This window comes from Sciurus vulgaris, assembly GCF_902686455.1.
Source record: "Sciurus vulgaris genome assembly, chromosome: 3".
Taxonomy (NCBI): Eukaryota; Metazoa; Chordata; class Mammalia; order Rodentia; family Sciuridae; genus Sciurus; species Sciurus vulgaris.
Window position 1 is genome coordinate 135914430 of NC_136463.1, and position 25348 is coordinate 135939777.

At 33.3% G+C, this 25348-nt stretch overlaps 1 protein-coding gene across 2 annotated transcripts in view; it reads left to right on the forward strand.

The window, feature by feature from the left end:
* The first annotated feature begins 4211 nt into the window (after positions 1–4211).
* DNAJC10 (DnaJ heat shock protein family (Hsp40) member C10) overlaps positions 4212–25348 on the forward strand; it is a 53370-nt gene continuing 32233 nt past the window's right edge. The window contains exons 1-10 of one of the 2 annotated variants that reach the window (XM_079134551.1): positions 4212–4630; positions 6092–6441; positions 7982–8144; positions 9617–9667; positions 13751–13833; positions 14056–14187; positions 14805–14898; positions 15947–16024; positions 17450–17493; positions 22099–22236. In XM_079134551.1, coding sequence (XP_078990677.1) covers positions 6238–6441; positions 7982–8144; positions 9617–9667; positions 13751–13833; positions 14056–14187; positions 14805–14898; positions 15947–16024; positions 17450–17493; positions 22099–22236 — 987 coding nt within the window. In that variant the 5' untranslated portion in view covers positions 4212–4630; positions 6092–6237. The remainder of the gene's footprint in view (positions 4631–6091; positions 6442–7981; positions 8145–9616; positions 9668–13750; positions 13834–14055; positions 14188–14804; positions 14899–15946; positions 16025–17449; positions 17494–22098; positions 22237–25348) is intronic. The other variant, XM_079134552.1, reaches the window with a different exon arrangement.

The window sequence follows — 25348 nt, forward strand, 5'->3', positions numbered from 1 at the left end:
TGCCAAGCAGCTTTCCTCTGCCACACCCTTGCGCCAGTGGTGTTCTGCCTCATCTCAGCCCAGAGCAATGGAGCTATTTGACTATCAACTAAGACCTCTGAAACCATGAGCCAAAATAAACTTTTCCTCCTCTACACTCTTCCTGTCAGGTATTTTGGTCACGGCAATGAAAAGATAACTAATACAGGGGAATTGAACAAATGAGGATATCAAAGTGTAATGGTTAATTTGAATTGTCAACTTGATGGGATTAAGAGATGTTGATGATTAAGACGTTTCTGAGGGTGTCAATGAGGGCATATCTAGGAATGACTGGAATGAGGGATAGTAACCTGAAGAGGAGACCCTCCCTAAGCACGGGCAGCACTCCCAATAGGATGGTGGCTGGGATGGAATAAAAGGTGGAAGAACAAGGAAGCAGATACAGATGTAAGCTCAACTCTTCTCGAAGAGGTCTTGATTGCTGCTTTGATGGTCTAAGGATATCAAACTCTGACTTCTCCACTCTTCCAAAGTGGACTCTGCCAGTGATTCTCCAGGGAGTTTCCAGAAGCCTTGGTCTGGGACTAGGATAGCACTGTTGATCTTTTTTGTTCTGCGACTTCCACCTCTTAGACTGCGTAGCTACTGGTTCTTCCAACTCTCCAGCCAGCAGACAGCCATAGTGGACTATCCAGCTTCTGGTCGTGTAAGCCAATCTAATAAATCCCTTTTTTATAATCATACTTTCTGTGGATTCTGTTCCTCTCAAGAACCCTAAATACACAAGGATAATGAAAACCAGGTTTTCAGAGAAAGGAGTTACACATGTAAAAAGAAAGAAAACTAAAATGAATGAGTTCTGAGTTCTGTGGCATTGCCTTGAAAGGGGAAGTATCACTGCAAATCCACAGTATGTAAATGTGAATATCTGTTTGTATGTGTATCTATATAGGAGCATATATTGTCTACCTTTGTCTACAGAGAAGCAACAGTCCCAATAACAAGGAGAATGCCTAGCACCTAGATCTTGCCATCAAACTATTGTTCTTCAAAAGAACCAGGACTTCTTAGAGAAATGACTATCAGGTCTGAGCCAGTAAAAATCCTGGAGGAACTGAAACTTCTTACTGTGCACTAAAATAAGCATATTCAAAGAATGATGGCAATGGCAAAAAGACCCAGAAGTCAATTTGAAAGAATTCCCCATTGGTCAAACCTGAAATCACTTACACATCTAAATAAAATGACAGTATAGATGTCCATTTAATGAAATAGAAATCCATGAATCCATAAAAATATCAATGAATAAATTGATTGTGAGAAGTAGGAAGCTCACAGAGGATCCAAGTACCTTCCCAGAAAGCACTTATTTAAAAAAGGAACAATGTAACTTTATAGAGCAAAAGCCTCACCAAAAAAAAAGCTTATATCAAGAAGTCAAAGTGAACACAATTAACAATGGGACAAATCAAACTCTGGGCTGCCTAATAATAAGAAGTAATGAAAAGAATATAGTGTCAGTTTTATTTTATTCCTGTCATATATGTATAATCTAAGTCTATTTATGAGAAAATTCAAGACAAGTCAAACAGAAATATAATGTATGATGATCATGTGTCCTTCACAATTGCCAAAGTCTTAAAAAATCAAGGGGAAAAAAATAGAAAACTGATCAAAGAAGTCTAAAATGTTATGACACAGAATGAAGAAAGTAGTTCCTGACTAGATCCTTTTACTGAAAAGACATTATTGGAGCAATTGACACAATCTGAATAGGGTCTGTGGATTAGACAGTAATAATGTAGTAGTGTAATTTCCTGAGTTTGATGATTGTGTTGTGGTTATTTAGGAGCATGTCTTTATTTGTGAGAAGAAAGCAGGCAGGCAGACAGACCACCGTGTGTGGAGATAATGAGACAAGTTAGCAATTACTCTCAAATGGTTGAGAAAAACAAAGTATTTGTACTATACATTTAACTTCTTACAACTCTGAGATGTCCCCAAATTTAATAAACATATAATGGCATTCCATTGTGTGAAACTGTTCCATGGGTTCCCATTGCTCTTAGGAAGAAAGACAAAACTTCAAGACTTTGCATAATCTTGTTCCTACTTTTTAGTCTTGTTTTTGCTAACTCTGTTCTTTTGGCTTGCTGCATTCCAGTGTTCCTTTTATTCCTTAAAAACATTCTTGAAGTGCAGGGCTATATACTTGCTGTTCCCTCTGTTCTAATTCTTTGCCCCCTATTATATTAAATTTCTTCTATGCTTTTGTTTCTTTCTTTCTTTTTTTTTTTTTTTTTTTTTTTAATGTGGTGCTGGGGATTGAACTCAGGGTCTTGTGCATGTAAGACAGGCACTCTACCAACTGAGCTATGTCCCCAGCCCCTTCCTTTTTTTAAATTTGGTAAGATCTTTTTCAAACCTTTGCCACCAGGAGTAGGTCATTTTCCCATTATTCATTCTACAGCACTAAGCATTACAGACTTGTTTGAATAATTGACTGATGTAAACTCCGTTATCCTACTTTTTGAGGGCAGAGCTATAGCTTTATTCATTACAGTATCCCCCAGGATACAACCCAGAGAACAATAAACTTTTAATAAATTACTCTAAATTGACACATTTGGCCTAATATTCTCTGAATTAATCTCCCTGTTCCAGCTTTCTCCCCTTTGAATCCTAGTCCCAATATCTGCCATAGTTATGTAAAAAGCTTCCTCAGCACCTAAAAGATAAAGTCTAACTCTTCATTCATCATGGCATTAAAAAACGGTGATCTGGGCCCCACTTAATTCTCCAGTTTTCAGTTTTGCTTTTCAAGCTATTCCATGCCTCAGATTATACCCAAAGGACTTAAAATCAGCATACTGCAGTGACACAGCCATAACAATGTTCATAGCAGCTCAATTCACAATAGCTAGATTGTGGAACCAACCTAGATGTCCTTCAACAGATGAATGGATAAAGAAACTGTGGTATATATACACAATGGAATATTACTCAGCCTTAAAGAAGAATGAAATTATGGCATTTGCAGGTAAATGGATGGAGCTGAAGAATATCAAGCTAAGTGAAGAAACCCAAAAAACCAAAGGCTGAATGTTTCTTTGATATGTGTATGTTAACTTCACAATAAATGGCTCGCAGAGGCTGAAGAAAAATAGAGGAGATTGAAGGTAGGGAAGGGGGCATAGGGATAGGGATGATAGTAGAATGAATCAGATATTATTATCCTATGTGCATATATGATTACATGACCAGTATGATTCTACGTCATGTACAACCAGAAGAATGAGAAGTTATACTCCATTTATGTATTCTACTATCATGTCTAATTAATGAGAACAAAAATAAAGGAAAAAATGTTGGTTCACAGTTCTACATAATAAACAGCACAATCCCTGGAGTCAGGTTACTTAGGTGTGAATTTCAGCTATAACACATTTATCTCAGTTTCAGCAACTGTGCAATAGGTATAATAGCCATTATCAAATAAAGATTATTTGGAGGAGTGAGTTAATATATGTATATTTCCTTACACCATTTCCTGGTTCATGTTGACCATGATCACATCAGGCTCTTTCTAACAGTTCTTCCTTTGTTTATTCTAGTTCCTCTGTTTTTCTAAAATATTAGCCATAGGTTCCATGTAGTCATAAAAATTTTATAACCTGATATTTGATATATTGCCCGTGAAGTTGTTACCCACTACAACTTATTTCATGTTGGAGCTAATTTCATAAATAGATACCAGTATCGTTGTGATGTGTTCTCTTTTGATGGTCCTAAATGTAGCTACTTCCACTGTTATATTGCCTCAGGTTAAAAATACATTCTGTATCAGATTACGTAGATACAGGTGAAAGAAAGGAGTATGGATAACGCCCTAGTGTCTGGCTTGGATGACTTGGAAACCAGGAACTACTGTAGAAGGCTCAAATGTTTGTTGGTATACTCACATTTTTATTTCTTGCAAGTTTCCTACTGCCTTTTTAGTTCTCTAGGCTGACCCTGCACTGTCAGTTCGGGAAAGCTTCCCTTTTCCTGCCAAATTTCCATCAACCTGACAAAACCTGTACATCCCCAACTTCTTAGGGGGATTTTAAGGAACTCTCACTCCCAACCCCGCCTGGGGGGTGGGGGGGGAGGTTCCCGGTCACCCTGGCAACCGGACCAGGAAGGGGCGGGCTTCATCGTTCTTTCTTCCGCCTGTGGCCGGCGCCTGCCTCATTTAGTGCGGGTGCCCGGGCGGCGCAGTCCTCCCCCGTCTCTCAGGTCCGGGATGCACCCGGAGCTGGAGTCGGATCCCGAGCAGATGGCCACGTCAACCTAAACCTCACCACCCTCCCCACCGCGCCGCTGCGGCGGGTCTCTGGCCGCGTCCTCCACGCCTTTCCCACAATGCCCCGCAGCAGGCCCCGCCCCGGCTCGCCGTGGAGACCGGCGCGCGGGGAACCGAGGTGCGGACCCGAGCTGGCCGCGCGCTCTCGCTGCCGGTGCGGCGTGTGCTCCCCCATCCCGAGCTCGGCGGCCTGGCGGTCGGAGAGCGCGTGCTTCCCTTCCCAGAGCAGAGTTTGGGTTCACCGGACAGAGTCCGCCGCCGGGGATTGAGGATGGGGGAGTAGCTGCTGGAGGCGACACCGAGGTGGGCGAGGGCCGGGGGCCGGGGCTGTCCCGGCGCCGGCAGCGGCCTGGGCCCTCCGGAAGGGAGGGGCGACATGCCTGCGCTCCTGAACCTCCGTTCCGCTGAGCCCAGACCACCGGCGTGTTGTGTTCTCGTCCGGCTCTTCCCCCGCTTTACCCCCTCCGTGCTGTGTGTCGGTTCCCGGCTTCCTGCTCCCATTTCTCACTTTAGCTTCAGTTAATTCAGCTTCTCTTTTCTCTTGGCCAGACCCGAGACACGCACTGGACAGCTCTGTTCCCCGCTCCCCACTCTCCCCCATCCCACTCCGGGATGCTGGCTGCAGGGAGGCTTTCGCTTTTCGCGAATCGCACTTAGGGTTCACCGACAGCTTCCACCTGTCCCTGAGCTCTAGCCTGGGGCAGTTCAGCCACACCCACGCTGACAGAACAGCCCCTAGGCGAGGAACGCCTCATCCCAAAGTGAGGAGTGAGATGTTCTCTTTTCTGATGGTCGTTTTCAGCCTGGGTGTTGCTTATTCATCAGTATATTTCCCGAAGGTATATTTTTGTGGGATGAAAGGGTGGGATTAGAAGTGAGACGAAGACTATTCAAAGGTAAGGAGGAATTTTTAAAACCAGGTATTTGAGTTTAAATGAAGAAAGGCAGACTTGGCTGAGGATGCTAGTAGGAAAGTTAGGTTTTTCAAAGCATTTTGAGATATTAGGTACTAAAGTGTACTAGCTTGAATGTGTTAGGTGAAATAATCATTCTTTTTACCCTTCAGAGGTAAACTTGCCTAAATAACTGATTGTCCCTTTCCTGTTGTTTCTGTATTTATATTAAACATAAACTTTAAAATAAAATTACACTAGATACTATTCTATTTTTATGAAATAGTCTTTACTTAAATTTAGTGTAAGCACCTTAGAAAACTCAGGGAAAGATGACCTGCCATATAAGTTATTTATTATAACAGGGTAATTAACTGTTTTTGTTTTAAAAGATTACATGCAAAATAGAGACCCTGTGGAAAAACATTGTGCTTCCTTCCAGTCCCCTGAAAAGACATTTCCCTCAAGTGAGTTCTAATTAAAAAGAAAACTGAATAGCTTTAGGAAGTAAAGAAGCAGCTGAAAAAGAAAAGAGGTATTACAAAAGAACAACATTTAGGCTAGATAGAAAGAAGATACAGCCTTTTTCTGCCCTTGTGTTCTGATGCTGATGAGAGGGTTTTTTCTCACTGTATAAATTGCTCTTTGTGTATGTGTGCACGAGTGAGTGTTCTAGCTAGTTACCACTACTCACTACCTTTATCTGCTGTCTTGAGTATTTATACAAATCTGGCCACCTAAATAGATCTCACATCATTCATTGTGATTTACCATTTGATGGAGATTCTATGGCTGACCGTGCTATTTGACAATTTATGTTATTGCTGTTTCATTTGAAATGTGTTTTAACTGCCTGTTTTTCTCTCTTTAGATTAACATCTTTGGAGACAATCTGTTGATACTTAATTCACCCTTGAAGTAATGCGGACAGAAGTTCTCAAATTTGCATATTACATTAGCTTGACCCAGCAGTCTTTCTTAATGTTCACTTAAACCAGAGCTTGTATAAGAAAGAGAATGGGAGTCTGGTTAAATAAGGATGACTACATCAGAGACTTAAAAAGAATCAGTCTCTGTCTTCTGATAGTGTATATGGCTGTTTTAGTGGGCACAGATCAGGATTTTTACAGTTTACTTGGAGTATCCAAAACTGCAAGCAGTAGAGAAATAAGACAAGCTTTTAAGAAATTAGCATTGAAGTTACATCCTGATAAAAACCCAGTAAGTAAAGTTTTGCTTTTGAAAATATCTGATTATTGTATCTCATTTTGGTATTTAAAATATTTTGAAGAAGTGTTCAAAGCTAGGAGTGGTGGCACACGCCTGTAATCTGTGGAGCTCAGGAGGCTGAGGCAGGAAGTTCCCAAGTTCAAAGCCAGCCTCAGCAAAAATGAGGTGCTAAGCAACTCATTGAGACCCTGTCTCTAAATAAAATACAAAATAGGATTGGGAATGTGGTTCAGTTGTCCAGTGCCCCAGAGTTCAATCCCCAGCACGCCCTCCCCACCCCCCAAAAGAAAAAAAGTGTTTGAAGTACTGAGGAAAAATAATATGTCAGAAGTGACAATTCAATTAAAAACAGAAAAAGAAACATATTCTAGTTTGGAATAGTGTGAAGGAATGTCATACAAATAGGCTGTTCCCTATATGTGTTCCCAGCACATATATTAAAGGTGTTAATCCCCAAACCATCCTATGAAGGAGTTTTTAGAGTAGAGTAGGTTAAGATCAACTGTTTAGAGAAGAAAACAATTATTTTCAGAACTCAAAGCATATGTCTTGCCAAAAATGACAGTAACTGATAATTGTATACTTTAACTTCCATGTTTTTTTCCCACACAAGTCCATAGACGAGTTAAAGTTTTATAAATTAAAACTTGAGAGTAAGCAGATGTACTTCCAATTATAAATATTTGTGTATCCAATAATGTTATCTTTTAAATTACTTTTAATTTTTATGGTCTTTTTGTAATTCATCTAATGAACTCAATAAAATTTACCTTTCATCATTATTTAGAATAAAGACATGGTTAAAATTTTTTTTTTCTAGGTAGAATTTTTTTAAAAGGATTTTATTTCAGGAACATAAAGCTGAGCAATAGATACAGTATTTCTTTAGAACTCTTGTTGATTATCTTTCTTTGCAATCTATATTTAGGATTTTTCACTTTTTCAGTTTTTTTTTTTAATTTTCAGAATATGAAAGATGGTAAACCTACATTCATGTATTATTTAAATGAAAGCATCCTTCAAAAACCAAAACATAATAATAAGAGAAACATTTCCAATCCAGTTTTGAATTATTCCTCTTATATTAGTTTTTTTGTAATTACCTGGTGGATTGGAGCTTTTTAAAGTTAATGTTGATTTGCTTCAGAAAAATAACCTACAGTCTATATTGTTTCAATATTTTAATATTGAAAGTTGACTTTTCTATTTATTTTAAAAATTAAGACTTAAAAGTCTTGTTTTTTCTCAATTGCATTTTGTAGAGTGATTTGCATTGTATGATCATGTCAGCCTTTTGAAGAGTCATTTCTTATTTCCATTACTTTTCTCATTAATTTTTGAAAGTGGTAGCTCCTTAGAAAATATTTCTTGATTTCATCCCATGATAACTCATATCATGTTGTACTGCCCCTTCTTATGTTTGCGTGTAATAGTCCAGAAATCTTTGTTTTAATTAACCCACACATAGGTTCTCAAGGGACTTGGATTGTGTATCTTAAATAACTGTGTTGTCTGTAATTTTTTTTAACAGAATAATCCAAATGCACATGGTGATTTTTTAAAAATAAATAGAGCATATGAAGTACTTAAAGATGAAGATCTTCGGAAGAAGTATGACAAATATGGAGAAAAGGGACTTGAAGATAATCAAGGAGGCCAATATGAAAGCTGGAACTATTATCGTTATGATTTTGGTAAGGTCATATATTGTGAATTTTTTTTATCTGAGTGATAGAAAAGTTGATTTTGTTTCACCACTTAGCTTATGAATTTAATAACTCACCTTGATTTGCTTTTTTAAATTTACCATGGGAGTGGAATTCTGAAGGAAATTTGTATACAGAGGTTTTCTGTACAGATATGAAAGTGTATTGGTCAAATCTTTGTTAATACTCTAATAGGGATGCTTACTTAAATAAGTATATACATAAATATGTTTATATATGTTCGCATTAAAAGATAAGTACTGAAGCCTTTAATTTTTAGAACATCATATTTTCCAACAAAGGCTAAATATTCTTTGAAGTTTAATGGTGGTTACATTAGTAGAAATATCATCCTTCTGCTATGGAATGAAAATTAAGATAAGAGCAGAGGGAGGAACCAAAGGAACCAGGGAGAGGGAAAACAAACACAGGTTATTGAGGCAGAAGAACCAGTATTTCCCAGTCATTAATTAACCTCAGATACAGTTTAACAACTGAAATGTGCTTTTATATTAAATGGACAAAAATATTTTAAATTTGTTTCTAGAACCAAAGGGCTTTTCAAAATAGTATTTTCAAAGCTCAATAACTGTGTCAGCTGTTGGCAATCTACATTTCATTGACCATTTAAATCTGGCTCAGCACCCGTTTATGTAAAATGTTTTATTGGAATGTAGTTATGCTTATTTGTTTACATGTTGACTATAATTTTCATGCTTTGAGGGCAGGGTTTAGTATTTGTGATAAAAATCATAAGTCCCCAAAAGCCTCAAATATTTACTAATGATTTGTACAGAAAAAGTTTGCTGACCCCTGGTTTTATATCCATTGTTAATACTATTTGGATATTTTATATGGTAATAAGAAAATTTCTCACATTGATTTTAATTATGGTAAGTAAAATTATATTTACTGCTAAATGTTTATCTTTACCTCTTCAAGTGTTGTAAGATTTTTAGCAGTGGAAAATATTTTAAAGTGATAAGCACTTTTAAAACCCACATAATCTGAAAATTAAAGACTTCTAAATTCTAACAGTAATGTAACTCATTACTGGTACATTTCTATATAACATGTCACCATGGGGAAGGGAGAAAGGTACCTGAGAAGGTCCGTACTGCTTTTGCAACTTCTGGTGTGCCTATAATTATTTTAAAATAAAAAGTTAGAAAACAGAAATTTTCTGTGGAGATGAAATGATGTGAATATTAGCAACGACCCCCTGCCCCATTTATGGACAACATACACAATAGGAAACTAATATTTTTATATCACTTGGTAAATGTATTACCAATAGTAGTATTTCCTGTTGGTTTTTCTCTTAGTTTACTACACATTATGTAAGTTTAAGAATTTACACAAAAATCTTATTTTTTCATGATTAAAACCAAAGTGAATATCATGTGGTAATTTATTTTTATGGAGAAGTGTTTATAATTTTTGTATATTTTTAAAATTAGGTATTTATGATGATGATCCTGAAATCATAACATTGGAAAGAAGAGAATTTGGTAAGTTTGTAGACATGATTTTCTAAAACTATTACAAGCTCAATCTCATCTAAAACTCTTGGGTCTGAATGTGTTCAGAAGTCAGAAATTTTTTGGATTTTAGAAAGGTAATGATGGTATATTATTTATATATTAAGCAGTGTTTCTAGAAGAATGTGGGGCAGTATACCATTAGTAAAGACACTTGTATTTCTGTAGCAAAATGCAGATAAATGAAAAAAAAAGCATGTATGTATATCAAACAAAAGAAATAAAAATAATATATAGCTCTGTGTCCATTCAGACCAGATTTGGATGCCAAATTAGCTTGGTCCGTATTTGCAAAACAAAAAAACTTTCATAAATAGCAGAAAGATCAGTAGAGTCGAGGAAGGGAAGGTGGGGAGGGAGGAGGGGAAGGAATGGAAAATACTTGGGACTAAATTAGCTCAAATTATATTCCATGCTTTTATAATTGTGTCAAAATGAATCCTAATGTGTATAACTAAAAAGAATCTATAAGAGGAAAAAAAGGAAAAAGAAAAACTTCTAGTGTGAGTTTTTTTATTTAATAATTGTGGATAATTATATGGTTATCTTAGAAGCAGTTTTAATTTGATCTGTGATTTGTATGAAAATGGATATAAGAATATAGCTATGCATGTTTCATTTCAGAAACTAACAAAAACGGGATTCAATTCTTATACTTTCAGCCTTTATACAATGATAATAAAATAGATTCCATTTATTATTTCAAAATGGTAAATTGAATCTCAAATTCCTGTTTTATTCTGCTGTATTATAATCACATTTAATTTAGAAAATTAATATAGCATTCCAGTTGCAAAAAGTAGATATATTTCGTGTTTCTTATATATTATCATCAAAAAGGATATATTACAGTCACTTGATTTTGTGCAGTTTTTGTTACTTCTGAGCAAATATTACCTTTTATTCTAACTTTTTCTATCAGTGATTTCTGGCATAAAAAATAACTATTACAAGTTTTGTATATAAACACTTCGTGTTCTGAGTAAAGAGAAAATGTATCTTCCCTGCAGAGGAAGTAGGAATAATTTGAATCGTATGGATAATTGGTAGGATAAATTAACACCCGTGTAATAAAATGCTGGCCATGACTTTACAGCATGGTAGTTATATGAATCTATACCTTTTCCTGTGTGGTTTTACTGTCACTCATCTTCTGTATCAGTGAGTGTTGTGTGGACCAAGAGGGCAGAAAACATTGGAATTGCAGGTAGAATAAAAGGAACTGAACAAAACTTGCAAATTAACCAGTTCTTGAATCCACCTATAATGAGAATTTACTGATATTCATATTGCATATTGGTTCAGACATTTTCAGCATGTGTCACTATGCAGAAAAGGCTGAGAAACACTAATTGTTTGCATAGAATCCCAAATGGTAGTTTTAAATTATTATAGCCACAAAATGTTGGACTATGTTACTAGCTAATATCGATAGATTCAATACATATTTGCCATTATTCCATCTGATCTCTAATACTACTCTTCATATTACTAGACTAAGACAAGATAATTCTGAATTTGTAGTTGAAGAAGCAGAAGGAAGATGTTAAACTGATGGTAGAATCAATTTGTACTTATGTAAATATCACACCAGCTTTACTTACGTGTCTATTACCAGTTGTTTTCTATTGGTTTGAGTTGCTTAGTCTTGTGTTTTCATAAATATAGAATTATTTTATGTTTTCTTCCTCTAGGAAGTGTATGTATTTTTTCAAATACATATACTATATTTTCAAATCAGCTTATTCAAACAAAGTAATTCAAAAACTGTGCTTTGAATTTTGAGAGGACTAGTCACTTTCCAGTTGTGTTTTATGTATAGAACCCTTCTTTAGATATGTGCCCTGAATTCCCTTTTGTCCTTCTGGCCCAATAAATCAACTGAAATCTCTGCTCATTTCTTCCTTGTCAACTGCTACCTTTTCTCAAAGTGCAAACATTGGCTCTTTGATTTCCACCTTTTTCCATACCTTGAGCTCCTGATTCTTCACTGTTTGGTAACTCCCTGATGCTTTTAATAAAGGTCTTTTGTATTTTGTCCATTTTTCCAGTTGTTAGTAGTGGCGGAATTAGTCCAAATAGTACAGTTAAATTTTATCAGGAGGGAAACCCCAATGTTCTAGTTGAGTTCAGAAGGAAAAAATTCTGATGAATAAACTATACTTTCAGAGCTTTTAAATGTTCTCATCTTTCTCAATAAATATGTGTTACAGCACAGTAGTGTTTCAGTCATTATAATCAAATTCTAGATAGTATTTATAAAAGTAGAGACCATCTCACGTGTATCCTGGTCATTCTGAGTAGTACCATGCAATCCTGGCATCTTTTAGAAGATAGCTCAAGAAAGAGGAACTCAAAGCATTTCTACTTTTTATTGCATTTTTCTGTTTAAAGAAACTATTAGTTGTACTTGTCTAAATACTAACATATATCAGTTGCAGTTGTATAATTCCAAAAATCGGATTTTGAAGTATACTCAGTTGCTTTCAGTTCACTGTTATGTAAAAGCATTTGTTTGTGCTCTGATAATGTAGTGTTAAAAAAAATCGTAGCCAGGCACAGTGGGACACACCTCTGATCCCCGGAGGATCATGAGTTCAAGCCCAGCCTGGGCAACGCAAGATGGTCTCCAAAAAAAAAAAAGAAAAAGAAAAAATACTTTTAATCTTATTATTCAACAATCATTGAGATCTAGGCTGATATGTTAGAAATGTTCATGAAAACATAGTACCAGAATTACACATTTTCACAGTAAATAAGGTTTTGTGTTGAATTGTATGTGATTTAGATTTGCTTTTCCTCATATTTTTGTTTAGGACATTTGAACAGTAATACCTCTGATTATTGTGTTCTCTTTTCATATATAAATAGCCATCTTGTTACATGTTATAACTAATAGGGTAATCCCTTTTTCTATTAAAGTTTGTATTCTGTTGAGAGTTTTACTTAAATTTGCATCCTTTGCTCATCAGAGCCAACTTGGCAGTTGTTTCAACCTAGATAAAGCAGTCTATTTGTCATTTTCTGAGCATTGCCAAAAATAGTTGATAAAATTACAAATTTTGTATTTTGCCTGTGGTATACAATTAACTGTTTTTTTCTATAGCTCTGCCTTGTCATTGAAATATAAGTAAATATTGACTCCTACATATTTCCAATTACCCTGAGTTAATCATATACAATTCATACAGTATTCTTGTTTGATGTTTTACTGTTATTTATGAAACTTTTATTTTAAAATTACCAATAAATTATGAGAAAAAAGTAAAAACTAAAATTACCAATAACTGATTTTGATGTGGAATTGTATGAAAACCCTTAACCAAAAGCAAATTACCTTTGCTTTTATATCTTGAATGTCCAAAAGCAAATAGCCTTTGCTTTTTTATCTTGAATGTCCAGATACACCCTTACAATGTTAAAATTATAAAATGAAATTACATTACCCTCATCAAGTTATTTTACATATTATAACATATACTGTTGGTTAGACATGTTCAAATCTATTTTAGCAAATATGTATTTGTCTTGAAATGAGAAAAACCTTGATCTAGTACTTCTCAAACAACATGATTTTCAGGGTAAATGTCTTATTTATGGCAAAGATTAAATTTAATTCTGCAATCCTTACTGTTGTGTAGGTTTCTCATTCTTTGAGAATTTAGTCATTAGAATTGATTGACCATGTACTTAACCTATGCTATAGATAGTGAGGAACCTCACTCTCAGTCTATTTCTTTTTATCTTTTCCCCACACTTTACCTTTTATCTTACATAAGGTTGGCTGTTATTTCCATGTATCACCTTTTTTTTTTTTTTTTAAGCTTCATGGCCATATTTTTCTTAGAGTTCATGCATGCTTCTTATCAAATATGAGTTTAGGAAAGTTAAAAAAAAATTACTGTTGGTTTGATATTTGAAATATTTTCATATAAAAAGCTTTTATAGAAAATGATAAAGGTAGTATGAAATATTTATGACTTTTTTCTGTTATGATCTCAATAAAGTTTAAAATAAACACATTTAGTAAATAACTGTTTTATGTTCTTTTAGATGCTGCTGTTAATTCTGGAGAACTGTGGTTTATAAACTTTTACTCCCCAGGATGTTCACACTGCCATGATTTAGCTCCCACTGTATGTATTTTTTTTACCTTCTGATTATTTTTGCCTTTTTATTTTTTTACTATGTTGGGATATTTCTGTTAGTAATAATTATGAGTATCAAATAATTATCAAATACTTTTACATATATGTGGTTTTATTTGATAAATTTTTTTTCCTTTAAAGCTTCATAGCTTGAGATATTTTCAAGGAGAAAAAATGATTAGAAAAATACTTACACTTTTTCTGTCATAGTGGAGAGACTTTGCTAAAGAAGTGGATGGATTACTTCGAATTGGAGCTGTGAACTGTGGTGATGATAGAATGCTGTGCCGAATGAAAGGAGTCAACAGTTATCCCAGCCTCTTCATTTTTAGATCTGGAATGGTAAGAGATAATTAGCATTTTTCAAATTTGCAGAACTTTATAACAAATGAAATGCTAGATAAAGCACAGTCTGTGTATTTGTAGAATATTTTGGTTTTTAAGTGTTGCTTTAGGTGCCATCTAAATAATAAAAATGCATACTAATAGTAATAGAGCCCATAGTAATATTCCTTAGGTCTTTCTTCTTGAAATAGGTGAACATTCAGTCCTGCATGTTTTACTTTTGGATTATTTTCTGAATACTTTTAAATGTCATTACTTTAACTTTGTTGTATATCAAAATTAAGTGTTTTCCAATTTCAGTTCCTCTTAATTTATTCAACATGTATATTGTGCCTTGTAGTTTACAAAGTATTTTGTAGATATTATCTCATTGAATATTAAGCTCTAATCTCTTATTTTCCAGTTTCTAGTGATAAACCTAAAACTGTTAGTATTAATCAGATGACTTGTGGAATCTGTACTATCCATTTTCTCAGAGTATCATTTAAAAATATACTATACTGTTGAGAGATATGCTGTTCAAAATAATGTAAAATTAAAGTATTTGATGCTCTTTTTTATGAGTTTTAAAGAGAAAAAGTAAAAGATGTTTCTCTTTTTATAAAACTCAATAGGCGACAGTGAAATATTATGGAGACAGATCAAAGGAAAGTTTAGTGAGTTTTGCCATGCAACATGTTAGAAGCACAGTGACAGAACTATCAACAGGTAATTTTATTTTCTTAATATGCTTGATATTCATAGATAGTTATAAATGGGAATTTTGAGTTTTATAATGGCAGTATTAATATTTTGGTCATAGTACTGAAATTTTGAAGTATCTCTTCCTTGTTTCTTAAAAGCAAATTATATCATTGTTCTGACTTCAATTGAATAGTAAATATTTAACAACTTAGTTATTTTTACAGAAACTAAAACAAAGTGTGAAAAATGGATATGAGATGAAGCTAGATGATAAGGTTCATAATGCAACTAAATGTTTAGTAATGTGTTTTATTGCTTTCATAAGCATAAGAAGTAAATTCATGCCTATCCAGATTTAAATTCAAAAACAATTCTTTGGCTTTCAATTCATCAAGTGATTTTAGTCTTGTTACTCTAAACGGTCCATGAAATGACAGTATTTATGGTTAAAGGGATATTTATTTAATTTTTTGAGTACCAGTTATGTGTCAGAAACTTAATTACTACGGCTGCAGAAATGTAATATATAATCCCTGCCATCAACAACCTCATTACTTTAATGAGGAAAATACTAATAAACAATTAGAGTACAGTATAGTAACTATTATGATAGATATAAGCTTAGAGAGGCACAAAAGATTTGAAATAACCTAGTTGAGGAAAATAGGAAAGGTTAGAAAATACTCCTCAGAAGATGTCATATCCAGTCTCTCATGAAAGTGAATAGGAAGTCTTCGGAGAGCGCTGTTTTTGGGAGTTGGCAATACTTTCTGTATCTGACAAAAGGATGGTAATGTGTTAGAGTGGTATGCAGAACCACGTAAGTTTCATCTAAATATGTAGCTCACAAGAGACCTTTCTTGCCATCTTGAATATTCTTAAGGAAATAATGAATTTAGATTTTATGTGATGAAAACTTGGAGGATTTTGACATGCATAAGAGGATTTTTAGAAAGATAACTTAATACAGTGAATTAGAAGAGCATGAAATTAGAAAGACAAAAATCATTTGGAAGAGTGTTTGCAATATTGGGTAATGGTGATCAGAAATTTGCTTTTATTTTCTTTAAAGGAAATTTTGTTAACTCCATACAAACTGCTTTTGCTGCTGGTATTGGCTGGCTGATCACTTTTTGTTTCAAAGGAGGAGGTAATTTTATTTGTTATTTTGTCATTCTAAAATGAAGACTGTAACATTTAAATTTTAGGTGTCTTCTAAATATGCTACTATAATTGACTTTTCATTAAATAATTGATGATTCGAAACTATAATTTAAACCCAAGATTACAATTTTTTACTTACTGAATATGTCATTTTGTTACCTTTCTCATAAGAGGTTATAAAATTGTTAATTTGTTAATGTGTCATGTATTCGTTGGACAAGTTTTTCAGCTTACTTGTAGTCATGATAAACTGTAGCTTAGGTAGCCACCGGTATATTTGGTAGTTTGCAAAAATTATTATTGTTAACAACTATAATTCCTCCCAAATAATAATTTTTGGGAGTATGGATTTTTCCTTAGACATATAAAAACATATACATTTGGTTCATAAAATTGTGTGTATGAAGATGATACCTTTTCATTTCTAGGACCTTTCCCTCAACAAATTAAGTTGAAATTCAATATCTTACATGCCAAACTATAACATATGAACTGCATTCAATGAGAGTGGTTAAAAATAGGTCCCAATATTACAAAATATTCTTATTCATCAATTTCATACATTTTCATATGTTAATCCCAACATGTATCTTTTCCCCACACTTCACCTCTCACCTATAATGCATCCTTGTTAGGAATATGTTTATCTTGTAACTAAAATTAACCATTAAACCCCTCCTGTAAGACCTATATTAGGAATATACTGGTTTTGAGCAAAAATCAGCCTTAAACTTTTTTTGCAAATGGGTTTTGTTTCATTTTGACCAAATGCCCAGATTGCTGTCCATCTACACATGAATAAAACATTTTAAAACTATCTTACATTCTTTTGTCTTGTTTTTAACCCCAGGTAGTTTGATTTTACCTCTCTTCTCTAGGCTCTAGAAAGCTCCCTTTCTCCCAAATCTAAACTCATTGTGTCTTTAACATTCATATTTACAGAACTTTCATAAAACTAGTGAAGGACGTATGTTAAGATTTTATTGGGCTGCAAATGTACTTCAGTGGTAGAGCACTAGCCTAATGTGTGAGGCCCTGGGTTCAATACCCAGCACCACCAAATAATAAAAATAAAAATTATACTAATTTGATCCCTAACATACCTAGTTCCATTACACTTTATTTCTCCCATATCATGAGATCTCTTGGATAAAGGAAATTGCTAATAGGAGGAGAGATTTGAGAAGACCCTAAAGAAATGCTTACTTAATTTTTCTCTAGTTAGAAATCCTGAAAAATTAGTGAGAAGGAATGAAATAGTTTGCGTATATAAAATGAGACTACTAAATAATAATTTCAATATTTATTTCAGTTAATGGTCTTAGAATCAACAAGGTAATTTGTGGGAAAGGCATAAGAGCATAGACTTAATAAAGCTTAAATAGCCTCATAAAGTTTTTTTTCCCCTCAGATTGTTTGACTTCACAAACACGACTCAGGCTTAGTGGCATGTTGGTAAGCATCCATCATTTTTGTAAAACTATGTCACCATGTAAAGAAATACCTTTATAAGTTGATTTCAAATCTTTTTCATAGTTTCTTGAGCACTTGACAAACATTTTTATAATTTTTCTTATTTTCTGATAAATGTGTTCATAGATAAAACTTTCTAAATTATTAGTTGTGCGTGGCACATTTTGATGTAGTACTTTCATTTGTAAGTGTTCTACATTTATTATGAATTTCTCTAGTTATGTGTTAGTGTTTTTATTGTTTCTGAACTTTGTTTCTTGTGTCGATTTTTAGTTTCTTTTGTTATTTCTTAGACTCACATCATGTTATGGTTGAGGAATGTGATCTGTCAGATGTTGATTAATTGATGTTATCACAGCTTTCTTTGGCTTGGGAGTTGGTCAGTTGTAAAAATTGGGAAACTTCTATGTGAACTCAAATAATAAGCTCTCTATGTATATGTATGTTGGGTATAATTTTTGTATCAGATCACATTGAATCATGTTATTCATATCAGTACTATTTATCTTTATTCTCCTTGATCTATAATCTCTAGGTAGCTATATTAAAACTTCCAACTACAATTGTTGATCTGTTTCTTCCTGTCCTATTCCTTTATATATACCGTCATGTTGCTTCAGGGCAGGAATATATCCTAAGAAATATGACATTATACAATTTCTTCATTGTATGAACATCTTAGAGTATACTTGTACAAACTTAGGTGGTGTTGCCTGTTTAAACCTAGCCTGTATGGTGTGACCTGTTGCTTCTAGGCTACAAAACTTGCTAGAGATGATACCGTAGGAGTTGTAGCACAGTGGTTAAGTATGAATGTATCTAGCCATAGAAAAAGTAAAATAAAATTGTGGTATAAAAGATGGTACACTTGTTTTGAACACTTAGTAGGTAATGGAGCTTGCAGGACTGGAAATTGCTCCAGGTGGGTAATTGAGTGAGTGGTGAATGAATGTGAGGTTCCAGAGCCTTACTAATTTACTACTGTATACTTTATAAACACTGTACTTAGGCTACAATAAGTTTATGAAAACAAAATTTCTTTCTTTAGTAATAAATCAACCTTAGCTTAATGTAACTTGTTTACTTTATAAACAGTTATTTTTTTAACTTTTTGACTTTCATAATAATACTTAGCTTAAGACGTAAACACATACAACTGTATAAAAATAATTTTTTATATGTGTATTTTATTAAATTTTTTTCATTGGTATTTTTGTTGATGTTTTTGTTTGTGGTGCATATTCTATAAATGTTTATCTCTTAATTTTTTTTTCACTTTTTAAACTTTTTTGTTAAAAACTAGAGCATAAATACACATTAGCCTAGACCTCTGTAGTGTCAGAATTGTATCACTGTCCTTCATCTCCACATCTTGTCCTTTTGGAATTTCTTCAGGTACAGTAACAAACATGGTAGCTGTCATCTCCTATGATAGCAGTGTCCCCTTCTGGAATCTTTCTGAATCTTCCTGAGGCTCATTCTTGTGAGGCTCACAAGAAGTGTCATTCTTTTCAGAAATATCTATGAACATCTCCTCTATTAATGCAAACCTTTTGGTGTAAGGGTTCATATTTTCAAACTTTGTAAGTAGCTTATTAAGATCTTCAAAAGGTTTTACTAGATCCACTGTGAATTGAAGTTTTTAGGGTTCTTTCTTTTTATTCCTTTTCTCTTGCATCTTTAGCTATGTGTTCAACTAAGCAACAGGAATTGTTCAGCTGGATTATAATATGGGATCACTGTCATATATGCTATTCATTGTTGACCTAAACATTATGCAGTGCATGTCTGTTTTTTCACATAATGTATGATCATGATCAACATATCTTTTTCGTGGCTGTTAAATAACAGATGTATAAATATAAATCTTTGCACATCATGGGCTTTTTTTTCTTAACAAATTGTTTTATCTGATACTGAAATGATTAACTTGGTATGCTTCTGTTTCATTTCCTTCCCTTATTTCACTGTATGCTTAGACAATGGTTTTTCAATGCAATATTAAATTTACTTGAAACTCTTCTAAGAATAATGAAATATCAAAATCAGGTCTCCCTTAGGTCTGGGTGCAGTGGTGCAAGCCTGTATCCTAGCGGCTCAGGAGGCTGAGGCAGGAGGATCTTAGTTCAAAGCCAGCTTCAGCAAAAGCGAGGTGCAAAGCAACTCAGTGAGACCTGTCTCTTAAGTAAAATATAAAACAGGCCTGGAGATGATGTAGCTCAGTGGTTGAGTGCCCCCCTGAGATCAATCCTTGGTACCTACCATCCACCCTGCCCCCCCCCCCCCCAAAAAAAAAAAAAACAAAAAAACAGGTTTCCCTTAGATGTTAAAAATATTTAAAGATGAGCTCTGAACATCAGTATTTTTTTTGTTAATTTTTGATGATCAGAGCTTTTGGCCTTTTATATTCTTCCTTTGCAATAAATCTGTGCACTTTTAGCATCAAGGAAATGCTAACCTTAAAAATGTGATGGAGGTCTTCTTTTTTTCTTCTTTGAAGCAGTTTCTGTATGATTGGTATTATTTTCCCCTCATAATATTTTTGTTTGGTAGACTTCAGGGAAGCTATCTACCTAGCGCTTTCTTTATATCTATAATCTCCTTTTTTTTAATATACCAGATTATTCAGATTATTTCCTCTGCGAAATTGTTTTTCTATGACTTTATCCTTTTAACTAAATTTTTAAATGTACTAGTATATGGTTATGCATAATACCTTATGATTTTTGTGGAGTTTTTATTATATAGTGATGCCCACTTTCACTTTCTCATAATGATTTTTTGCACACTCTCTCGTCAGTATTAGGAGACATTTATCAAACTTTAAAGTTTCTGTTTTGCATATTTTCAGTTTCATTGATTTGTGTACTTCATTTCCTTCCTTCTGCTTTCCTAGAATTTAATTTGCTTTTATTTTTCTAATTTATTGAGATTTAGACTTTCCTTTGTAATATACGAATTTAGACTACAAAATACTGAGTACAGCTTTTGGTTACGTCCCATATTTTGAAATATATTTTTATTATTAGTTAATTCAAAATATTTTTTAACCTTTTATTTTTATTGAATTATTGATTATTTAGGACTTTCTTAATTTCCAAACAGAGGGGTTTTTAAAAGTCTTTTGTTTTTGTTATTTATGGCACTTTAATTCTCCTATGGGTAGCAAACATGGTTTTGATGTTTTTTTAACTTGTTGAGCTTCGATTTATGGCACAACATATAAATTTTTATAAATATTCATGTCTATTTGAAAAAGTAAATTCTGTAGTTCATAGGTACATCTAGGTAAAATCAGTTGGGGCAGGTTTAACACTACCATTCAAATATCCATCTTAATTTTATTAATAACCTTTTGTTGTTGTGGACATTTGTTTTTTCCTTTTAATTCTTTTTGTTTATTTCAAGCCTTTTTTCACCGTGTGGGTACTAATTTAGAATTATTTTTCTTTGTGATAGGAGTCTCTAGCTTGATGAAACAACTCTGTCTACTGTAATGACTCTTACCTTCAAATCTGCCTCTACTGACATCAGTATGACTACGACTTTCTTTTGGTTAATGTTGGCATAGTACATCTTTTTCCATTCTGATATCCTTATATTTAAGGTGTATTATCTGCATTTGGCATATGGTTAATTTTGTATTTTTTAACTAGTTTTTCTTAGTCCATTTACATTTAATATTATTCCTGATATATTGTGTATATTTATTGTCTCATTGGTCTTCTGTTTGTCCCAACTATGTTATGATCCTTTTTCTTTTTTTGCCTTCTTTTGGATGAATCAAGTAGTTTAATTTCATTTTTTCTGTCTACTATCTCTTTATCAGTTTTTTGTTTGTTTTTCTTTTACTGTTTTTTTAATGAGTGCCCTAGAGCTTACAACATGCCTCCCTGTCTTAGATCAAAATTACCATTTCAGCTTTTAAGACTTTTGGTTTTCTGAAGTTTCGTTATGATTTGCGTAGATGTTAATTTACTTATTCTGCTTTGAGATTGGACTTCTTGAATCTATTTTCAAAGTTGTGGAAACTGCTCAGCTGTTTTTTCAATTATTATTAATGTCCCATTCTTTGATGTTTGAAATTCTACTTGAGTGTATGTTACTCCTGTATTGTTTACTAGCTTGAGTAGTCCAGAAAATTTTTTCAATAACTTGAGGTTCTGAGAAGTGTACTTTTCATATAGGAATATTGGAGCACATTAAAGAAACTCAGCCACTAATAGGTGAACACTGGGAAGGTACTAATTTTAAATATATGCTGTAGACACAAAGTATCTGATACTATATGATACATATTGAAAGTACAGTCATAATGATGACTCTTAAACAAGTCAGGTTTGATTTTTAACCTAAAAGATTATTGAACAGGCTATTTTCTATTTTAAAAACATGGTAACTATAGTTTTTTTGTAGATTTTTACAAATTATAAAAAGTAGATGTTTAATATCAAGGGAAAATGGAAAATTATATTATCTCAAGTTATTGAGTACTATTTAAAAATTGTAATTTCATAATAGAAAAGTTTTACAATAACCTTTTCTTCATTTACAACATAGTGTGTTTTTTGTTTCTTAACATTTTAGGATGGCCTTGTTAATGTAGGATGGATGGACTGTGCCACCCAGGACAACCTTTGTAAAAGTTTGGATATCACAACAAGTACTACTGCTTATTTTCCTCCTGGAGCCACTTTAAATAACAAGGAGAAAAACAGTATTTTGGTATGAATAATTTTAAGGAGATTTCTTTACTTACAAATGTGTACATGCACACACATTAAAAAATATATTCTTTAAAAGCAATGAGCAAGGAAATGAACCAGTTTATATGGAACATTTCATTAATTAGATCAAATAAGTAATTCCTGGAATTTTGTTTGTTACAAATTCAGTTTGTAGACTTTTTTAAGGATTATTTTTAAACCGGCATTTATATTACATTTAAAACCCTTGTACTTTTAAACCCCAAAGATATGAAATACTTTCTTAGGTTAAATGAAAAAGGATTTTTATCATAAGTTTTTATTTTGAATTTTCTAATGTTAAAAATGTAGATCCCTGGTAGGTTTAGCTAGGGCCCAATTATGTTTTTAAGTACCCTGTGGGATTGATGTAAATTCAGTTTGTAAATCTAATATAGATCACCTCCCTGTGTTTCTGAATCAGAAAACAGACTCGAGGAAGCGAGATAAATAATGGGATTCCCTGGGGAATCCCAAAAGGATATAAAGAAGACTCTAAGCACAAATTTCCTTTAGTTTTCTATGTTTCAATTCTGCTTTTTAAATGTTGATAATTATAAAACATGCTCATTTCAGAAGTTCACACACAGTACAAAAATATACAAAGATGAGATTTCCTAAAATTAAATCACTAGTAGACAGCCACCATCAAATCTTGGTAAATACTCTTCCAGATCTCTTATATATACTCCCTGTTATGACTGTCTAGACAGCTCTTCAGTTTATATCTATGACTTGGACCTCTGCCCTGCACTCCAGAAATGTTATACGCATGCGTGGACGTGTACACATATACCACTGCCTAGCAACATCTCCTGAGATACTAGTCAAAATGTCAGATTTAAATGCCTATAATTATCCCCCTAAAATTCCCATATAAATCTGTTTCTCCCCAGTTTTCCCCATCTCAGTTGATGATACTGTGTCCTTTATTTTTCAGGCCAAATATCCTGCAGTCGCTTTCAATTGCTCTTTTTCTCCTACCTTGTAACCAGTTTGCCAGTAAAATTTGTGACTATCTTTAAAAAACTTCATAATCTACTTCTATGACTACAGAGTATTTATCACCTTGTAACATACACAATAATTTATTTACTCTTCCACTATTTTTCTCCTGCATTAAAGTTTGTTCACTGATACATTAAATATCAATATCAAATGCCTAAAAGTATTCTGGTGATTGTGTGTATGTGTAGTACCTCTGTGTGTATATATGAACTTGTACTATGTATATATACTACATATACATTCATACACATGAAATACGTGTAGAGATGCAAATGTGTAATTTTCATAAATGGGGTCACAGGGACATTTTGTTTTGTAGTCTAGTCTTATTACTTGGTGTTTCAGGAAAATTCTGGTCAATGGATATGTTTGCATATACATATATTTCAGTTACTCATGTTATATATTTACATTATTAAAGTGTTTATGCTTTTGATAATTAACAATTCCTTAGTATAATCCACTGAGTAAATATGATATACTTAGTTTTTATCAGTCCTCTTTTCATACTTTTTCAATTTTTTTATGGCTATAAGCAGTGCTATTGAGCAATTCTGTATGTTCATTTTGATTCACTTATTCAGTTATCTAGTTAGAATGGAAAAGCCACAGTGATTTTAAATTTACATTGCCAGACTGCCCTCCAAAACTATGCTAGTTGGCACTGTGCTGTCGTTAATGAGGCTTGCCTCAGTCCTGACAAATACTAAATATAATCTCTTGCCTTCTATATTTTGTGTACCCATACAAAGTATAAGATGTTTGGACTTTATGATATCAAACTGCAAGCTCATGCTGTCTTAGGAAACAGAAATGGGTGACACTGGAAATAGAGTAAAAGGAAGAGGTGAATTAAACTCCTCATCCTTCTTAAATACATTCAAGTTTTAAAACTGTAAAGCATTATCCCAGCTAAATATATGTGGAAGGTGAAGTTCAAAAGCAGTGTCCTTTAAAAGTGCAACTAGCAAATTCTATAAGACAAACAAGGTTTATAATGAGTTTATAATATATTAATTATATGTATATAAAACCATTATGAATATTTTAGTGAAATCTTCATAATGACCAACTAAAGTATGGAACTATAAGCTATAAAATTGAGGCAGTAAAGATTTGTTTTTATATTTTAAGCCATTTGACAGCAGAAATTACTTCATATAGATCCTAAAGAATATGTATGCCATTAGTGTTTTCAAAAAACATAATAGTGAGTTTGAGAAATGTAAGCAAAAACTAAGTTTTGTATTATGGTATACTTTTTATCCACGTGTTCATTCTCATGTCTAGCTCTATTAAAGTCTGGATTCCATGATAGTTCCTTCAAGTTTGTAATGGAGTTTTTACATCTTTCAAGTAATATTTTTAAATTATTTAACAGATGATTTATGTTTAAAGATATACCGTTTTTTCAACTCTTATATACATCTACTTGATGTAACCAATGCCTGCATTCTTAATTGTAATGGCTGCTTCATGGAGAATTGTACCAGCAGAGAGGGCTCTGTGAGACAGAAATAAAGGAGATTTGTTAGAAGGGAGGTGTGCCTTTTTTTAGTTTTGGTTTTAAAGAGGAGACATGGCTTTACAACATGTTAAGACCTATGTATATTTTAGTGTAAATACTCCTATATTGTTTGGCCTGTGAATACTATTCTGAAAACCTCCATAATAAGCTATAATACCCATTCCAGTTTCCCAGTTAGAAGTTAACCACTGTTAATTGGTCGGGGTATAAAATGTCTTAGATCATCAAAATTCTGTTAAAAACTAAAAGAATGTATGAGACATGTAAACATGGTTAGCCTTAAAATTAAACTGAATATAGTATTTTTTTGTGGTGATTTAGCAAATTACTGTAAGAATTACCATAGAAAATTCCACCTACTGAACAACTAATAATGGAATTTCTTTTACACTTTTTTTTTTTTTTTAAAGCCTGGTCATGTGGTAATACATTATTTTAATTGCCCAAATGTGATCTACTTTATTTAAAATAAAGAAAAAAATGTTTTGGGGTAGTTTGAAAAACTTTAAAATTTCTTCTTTAGAAACTGAAAAATAATAAAGAAAAAGAAGACACT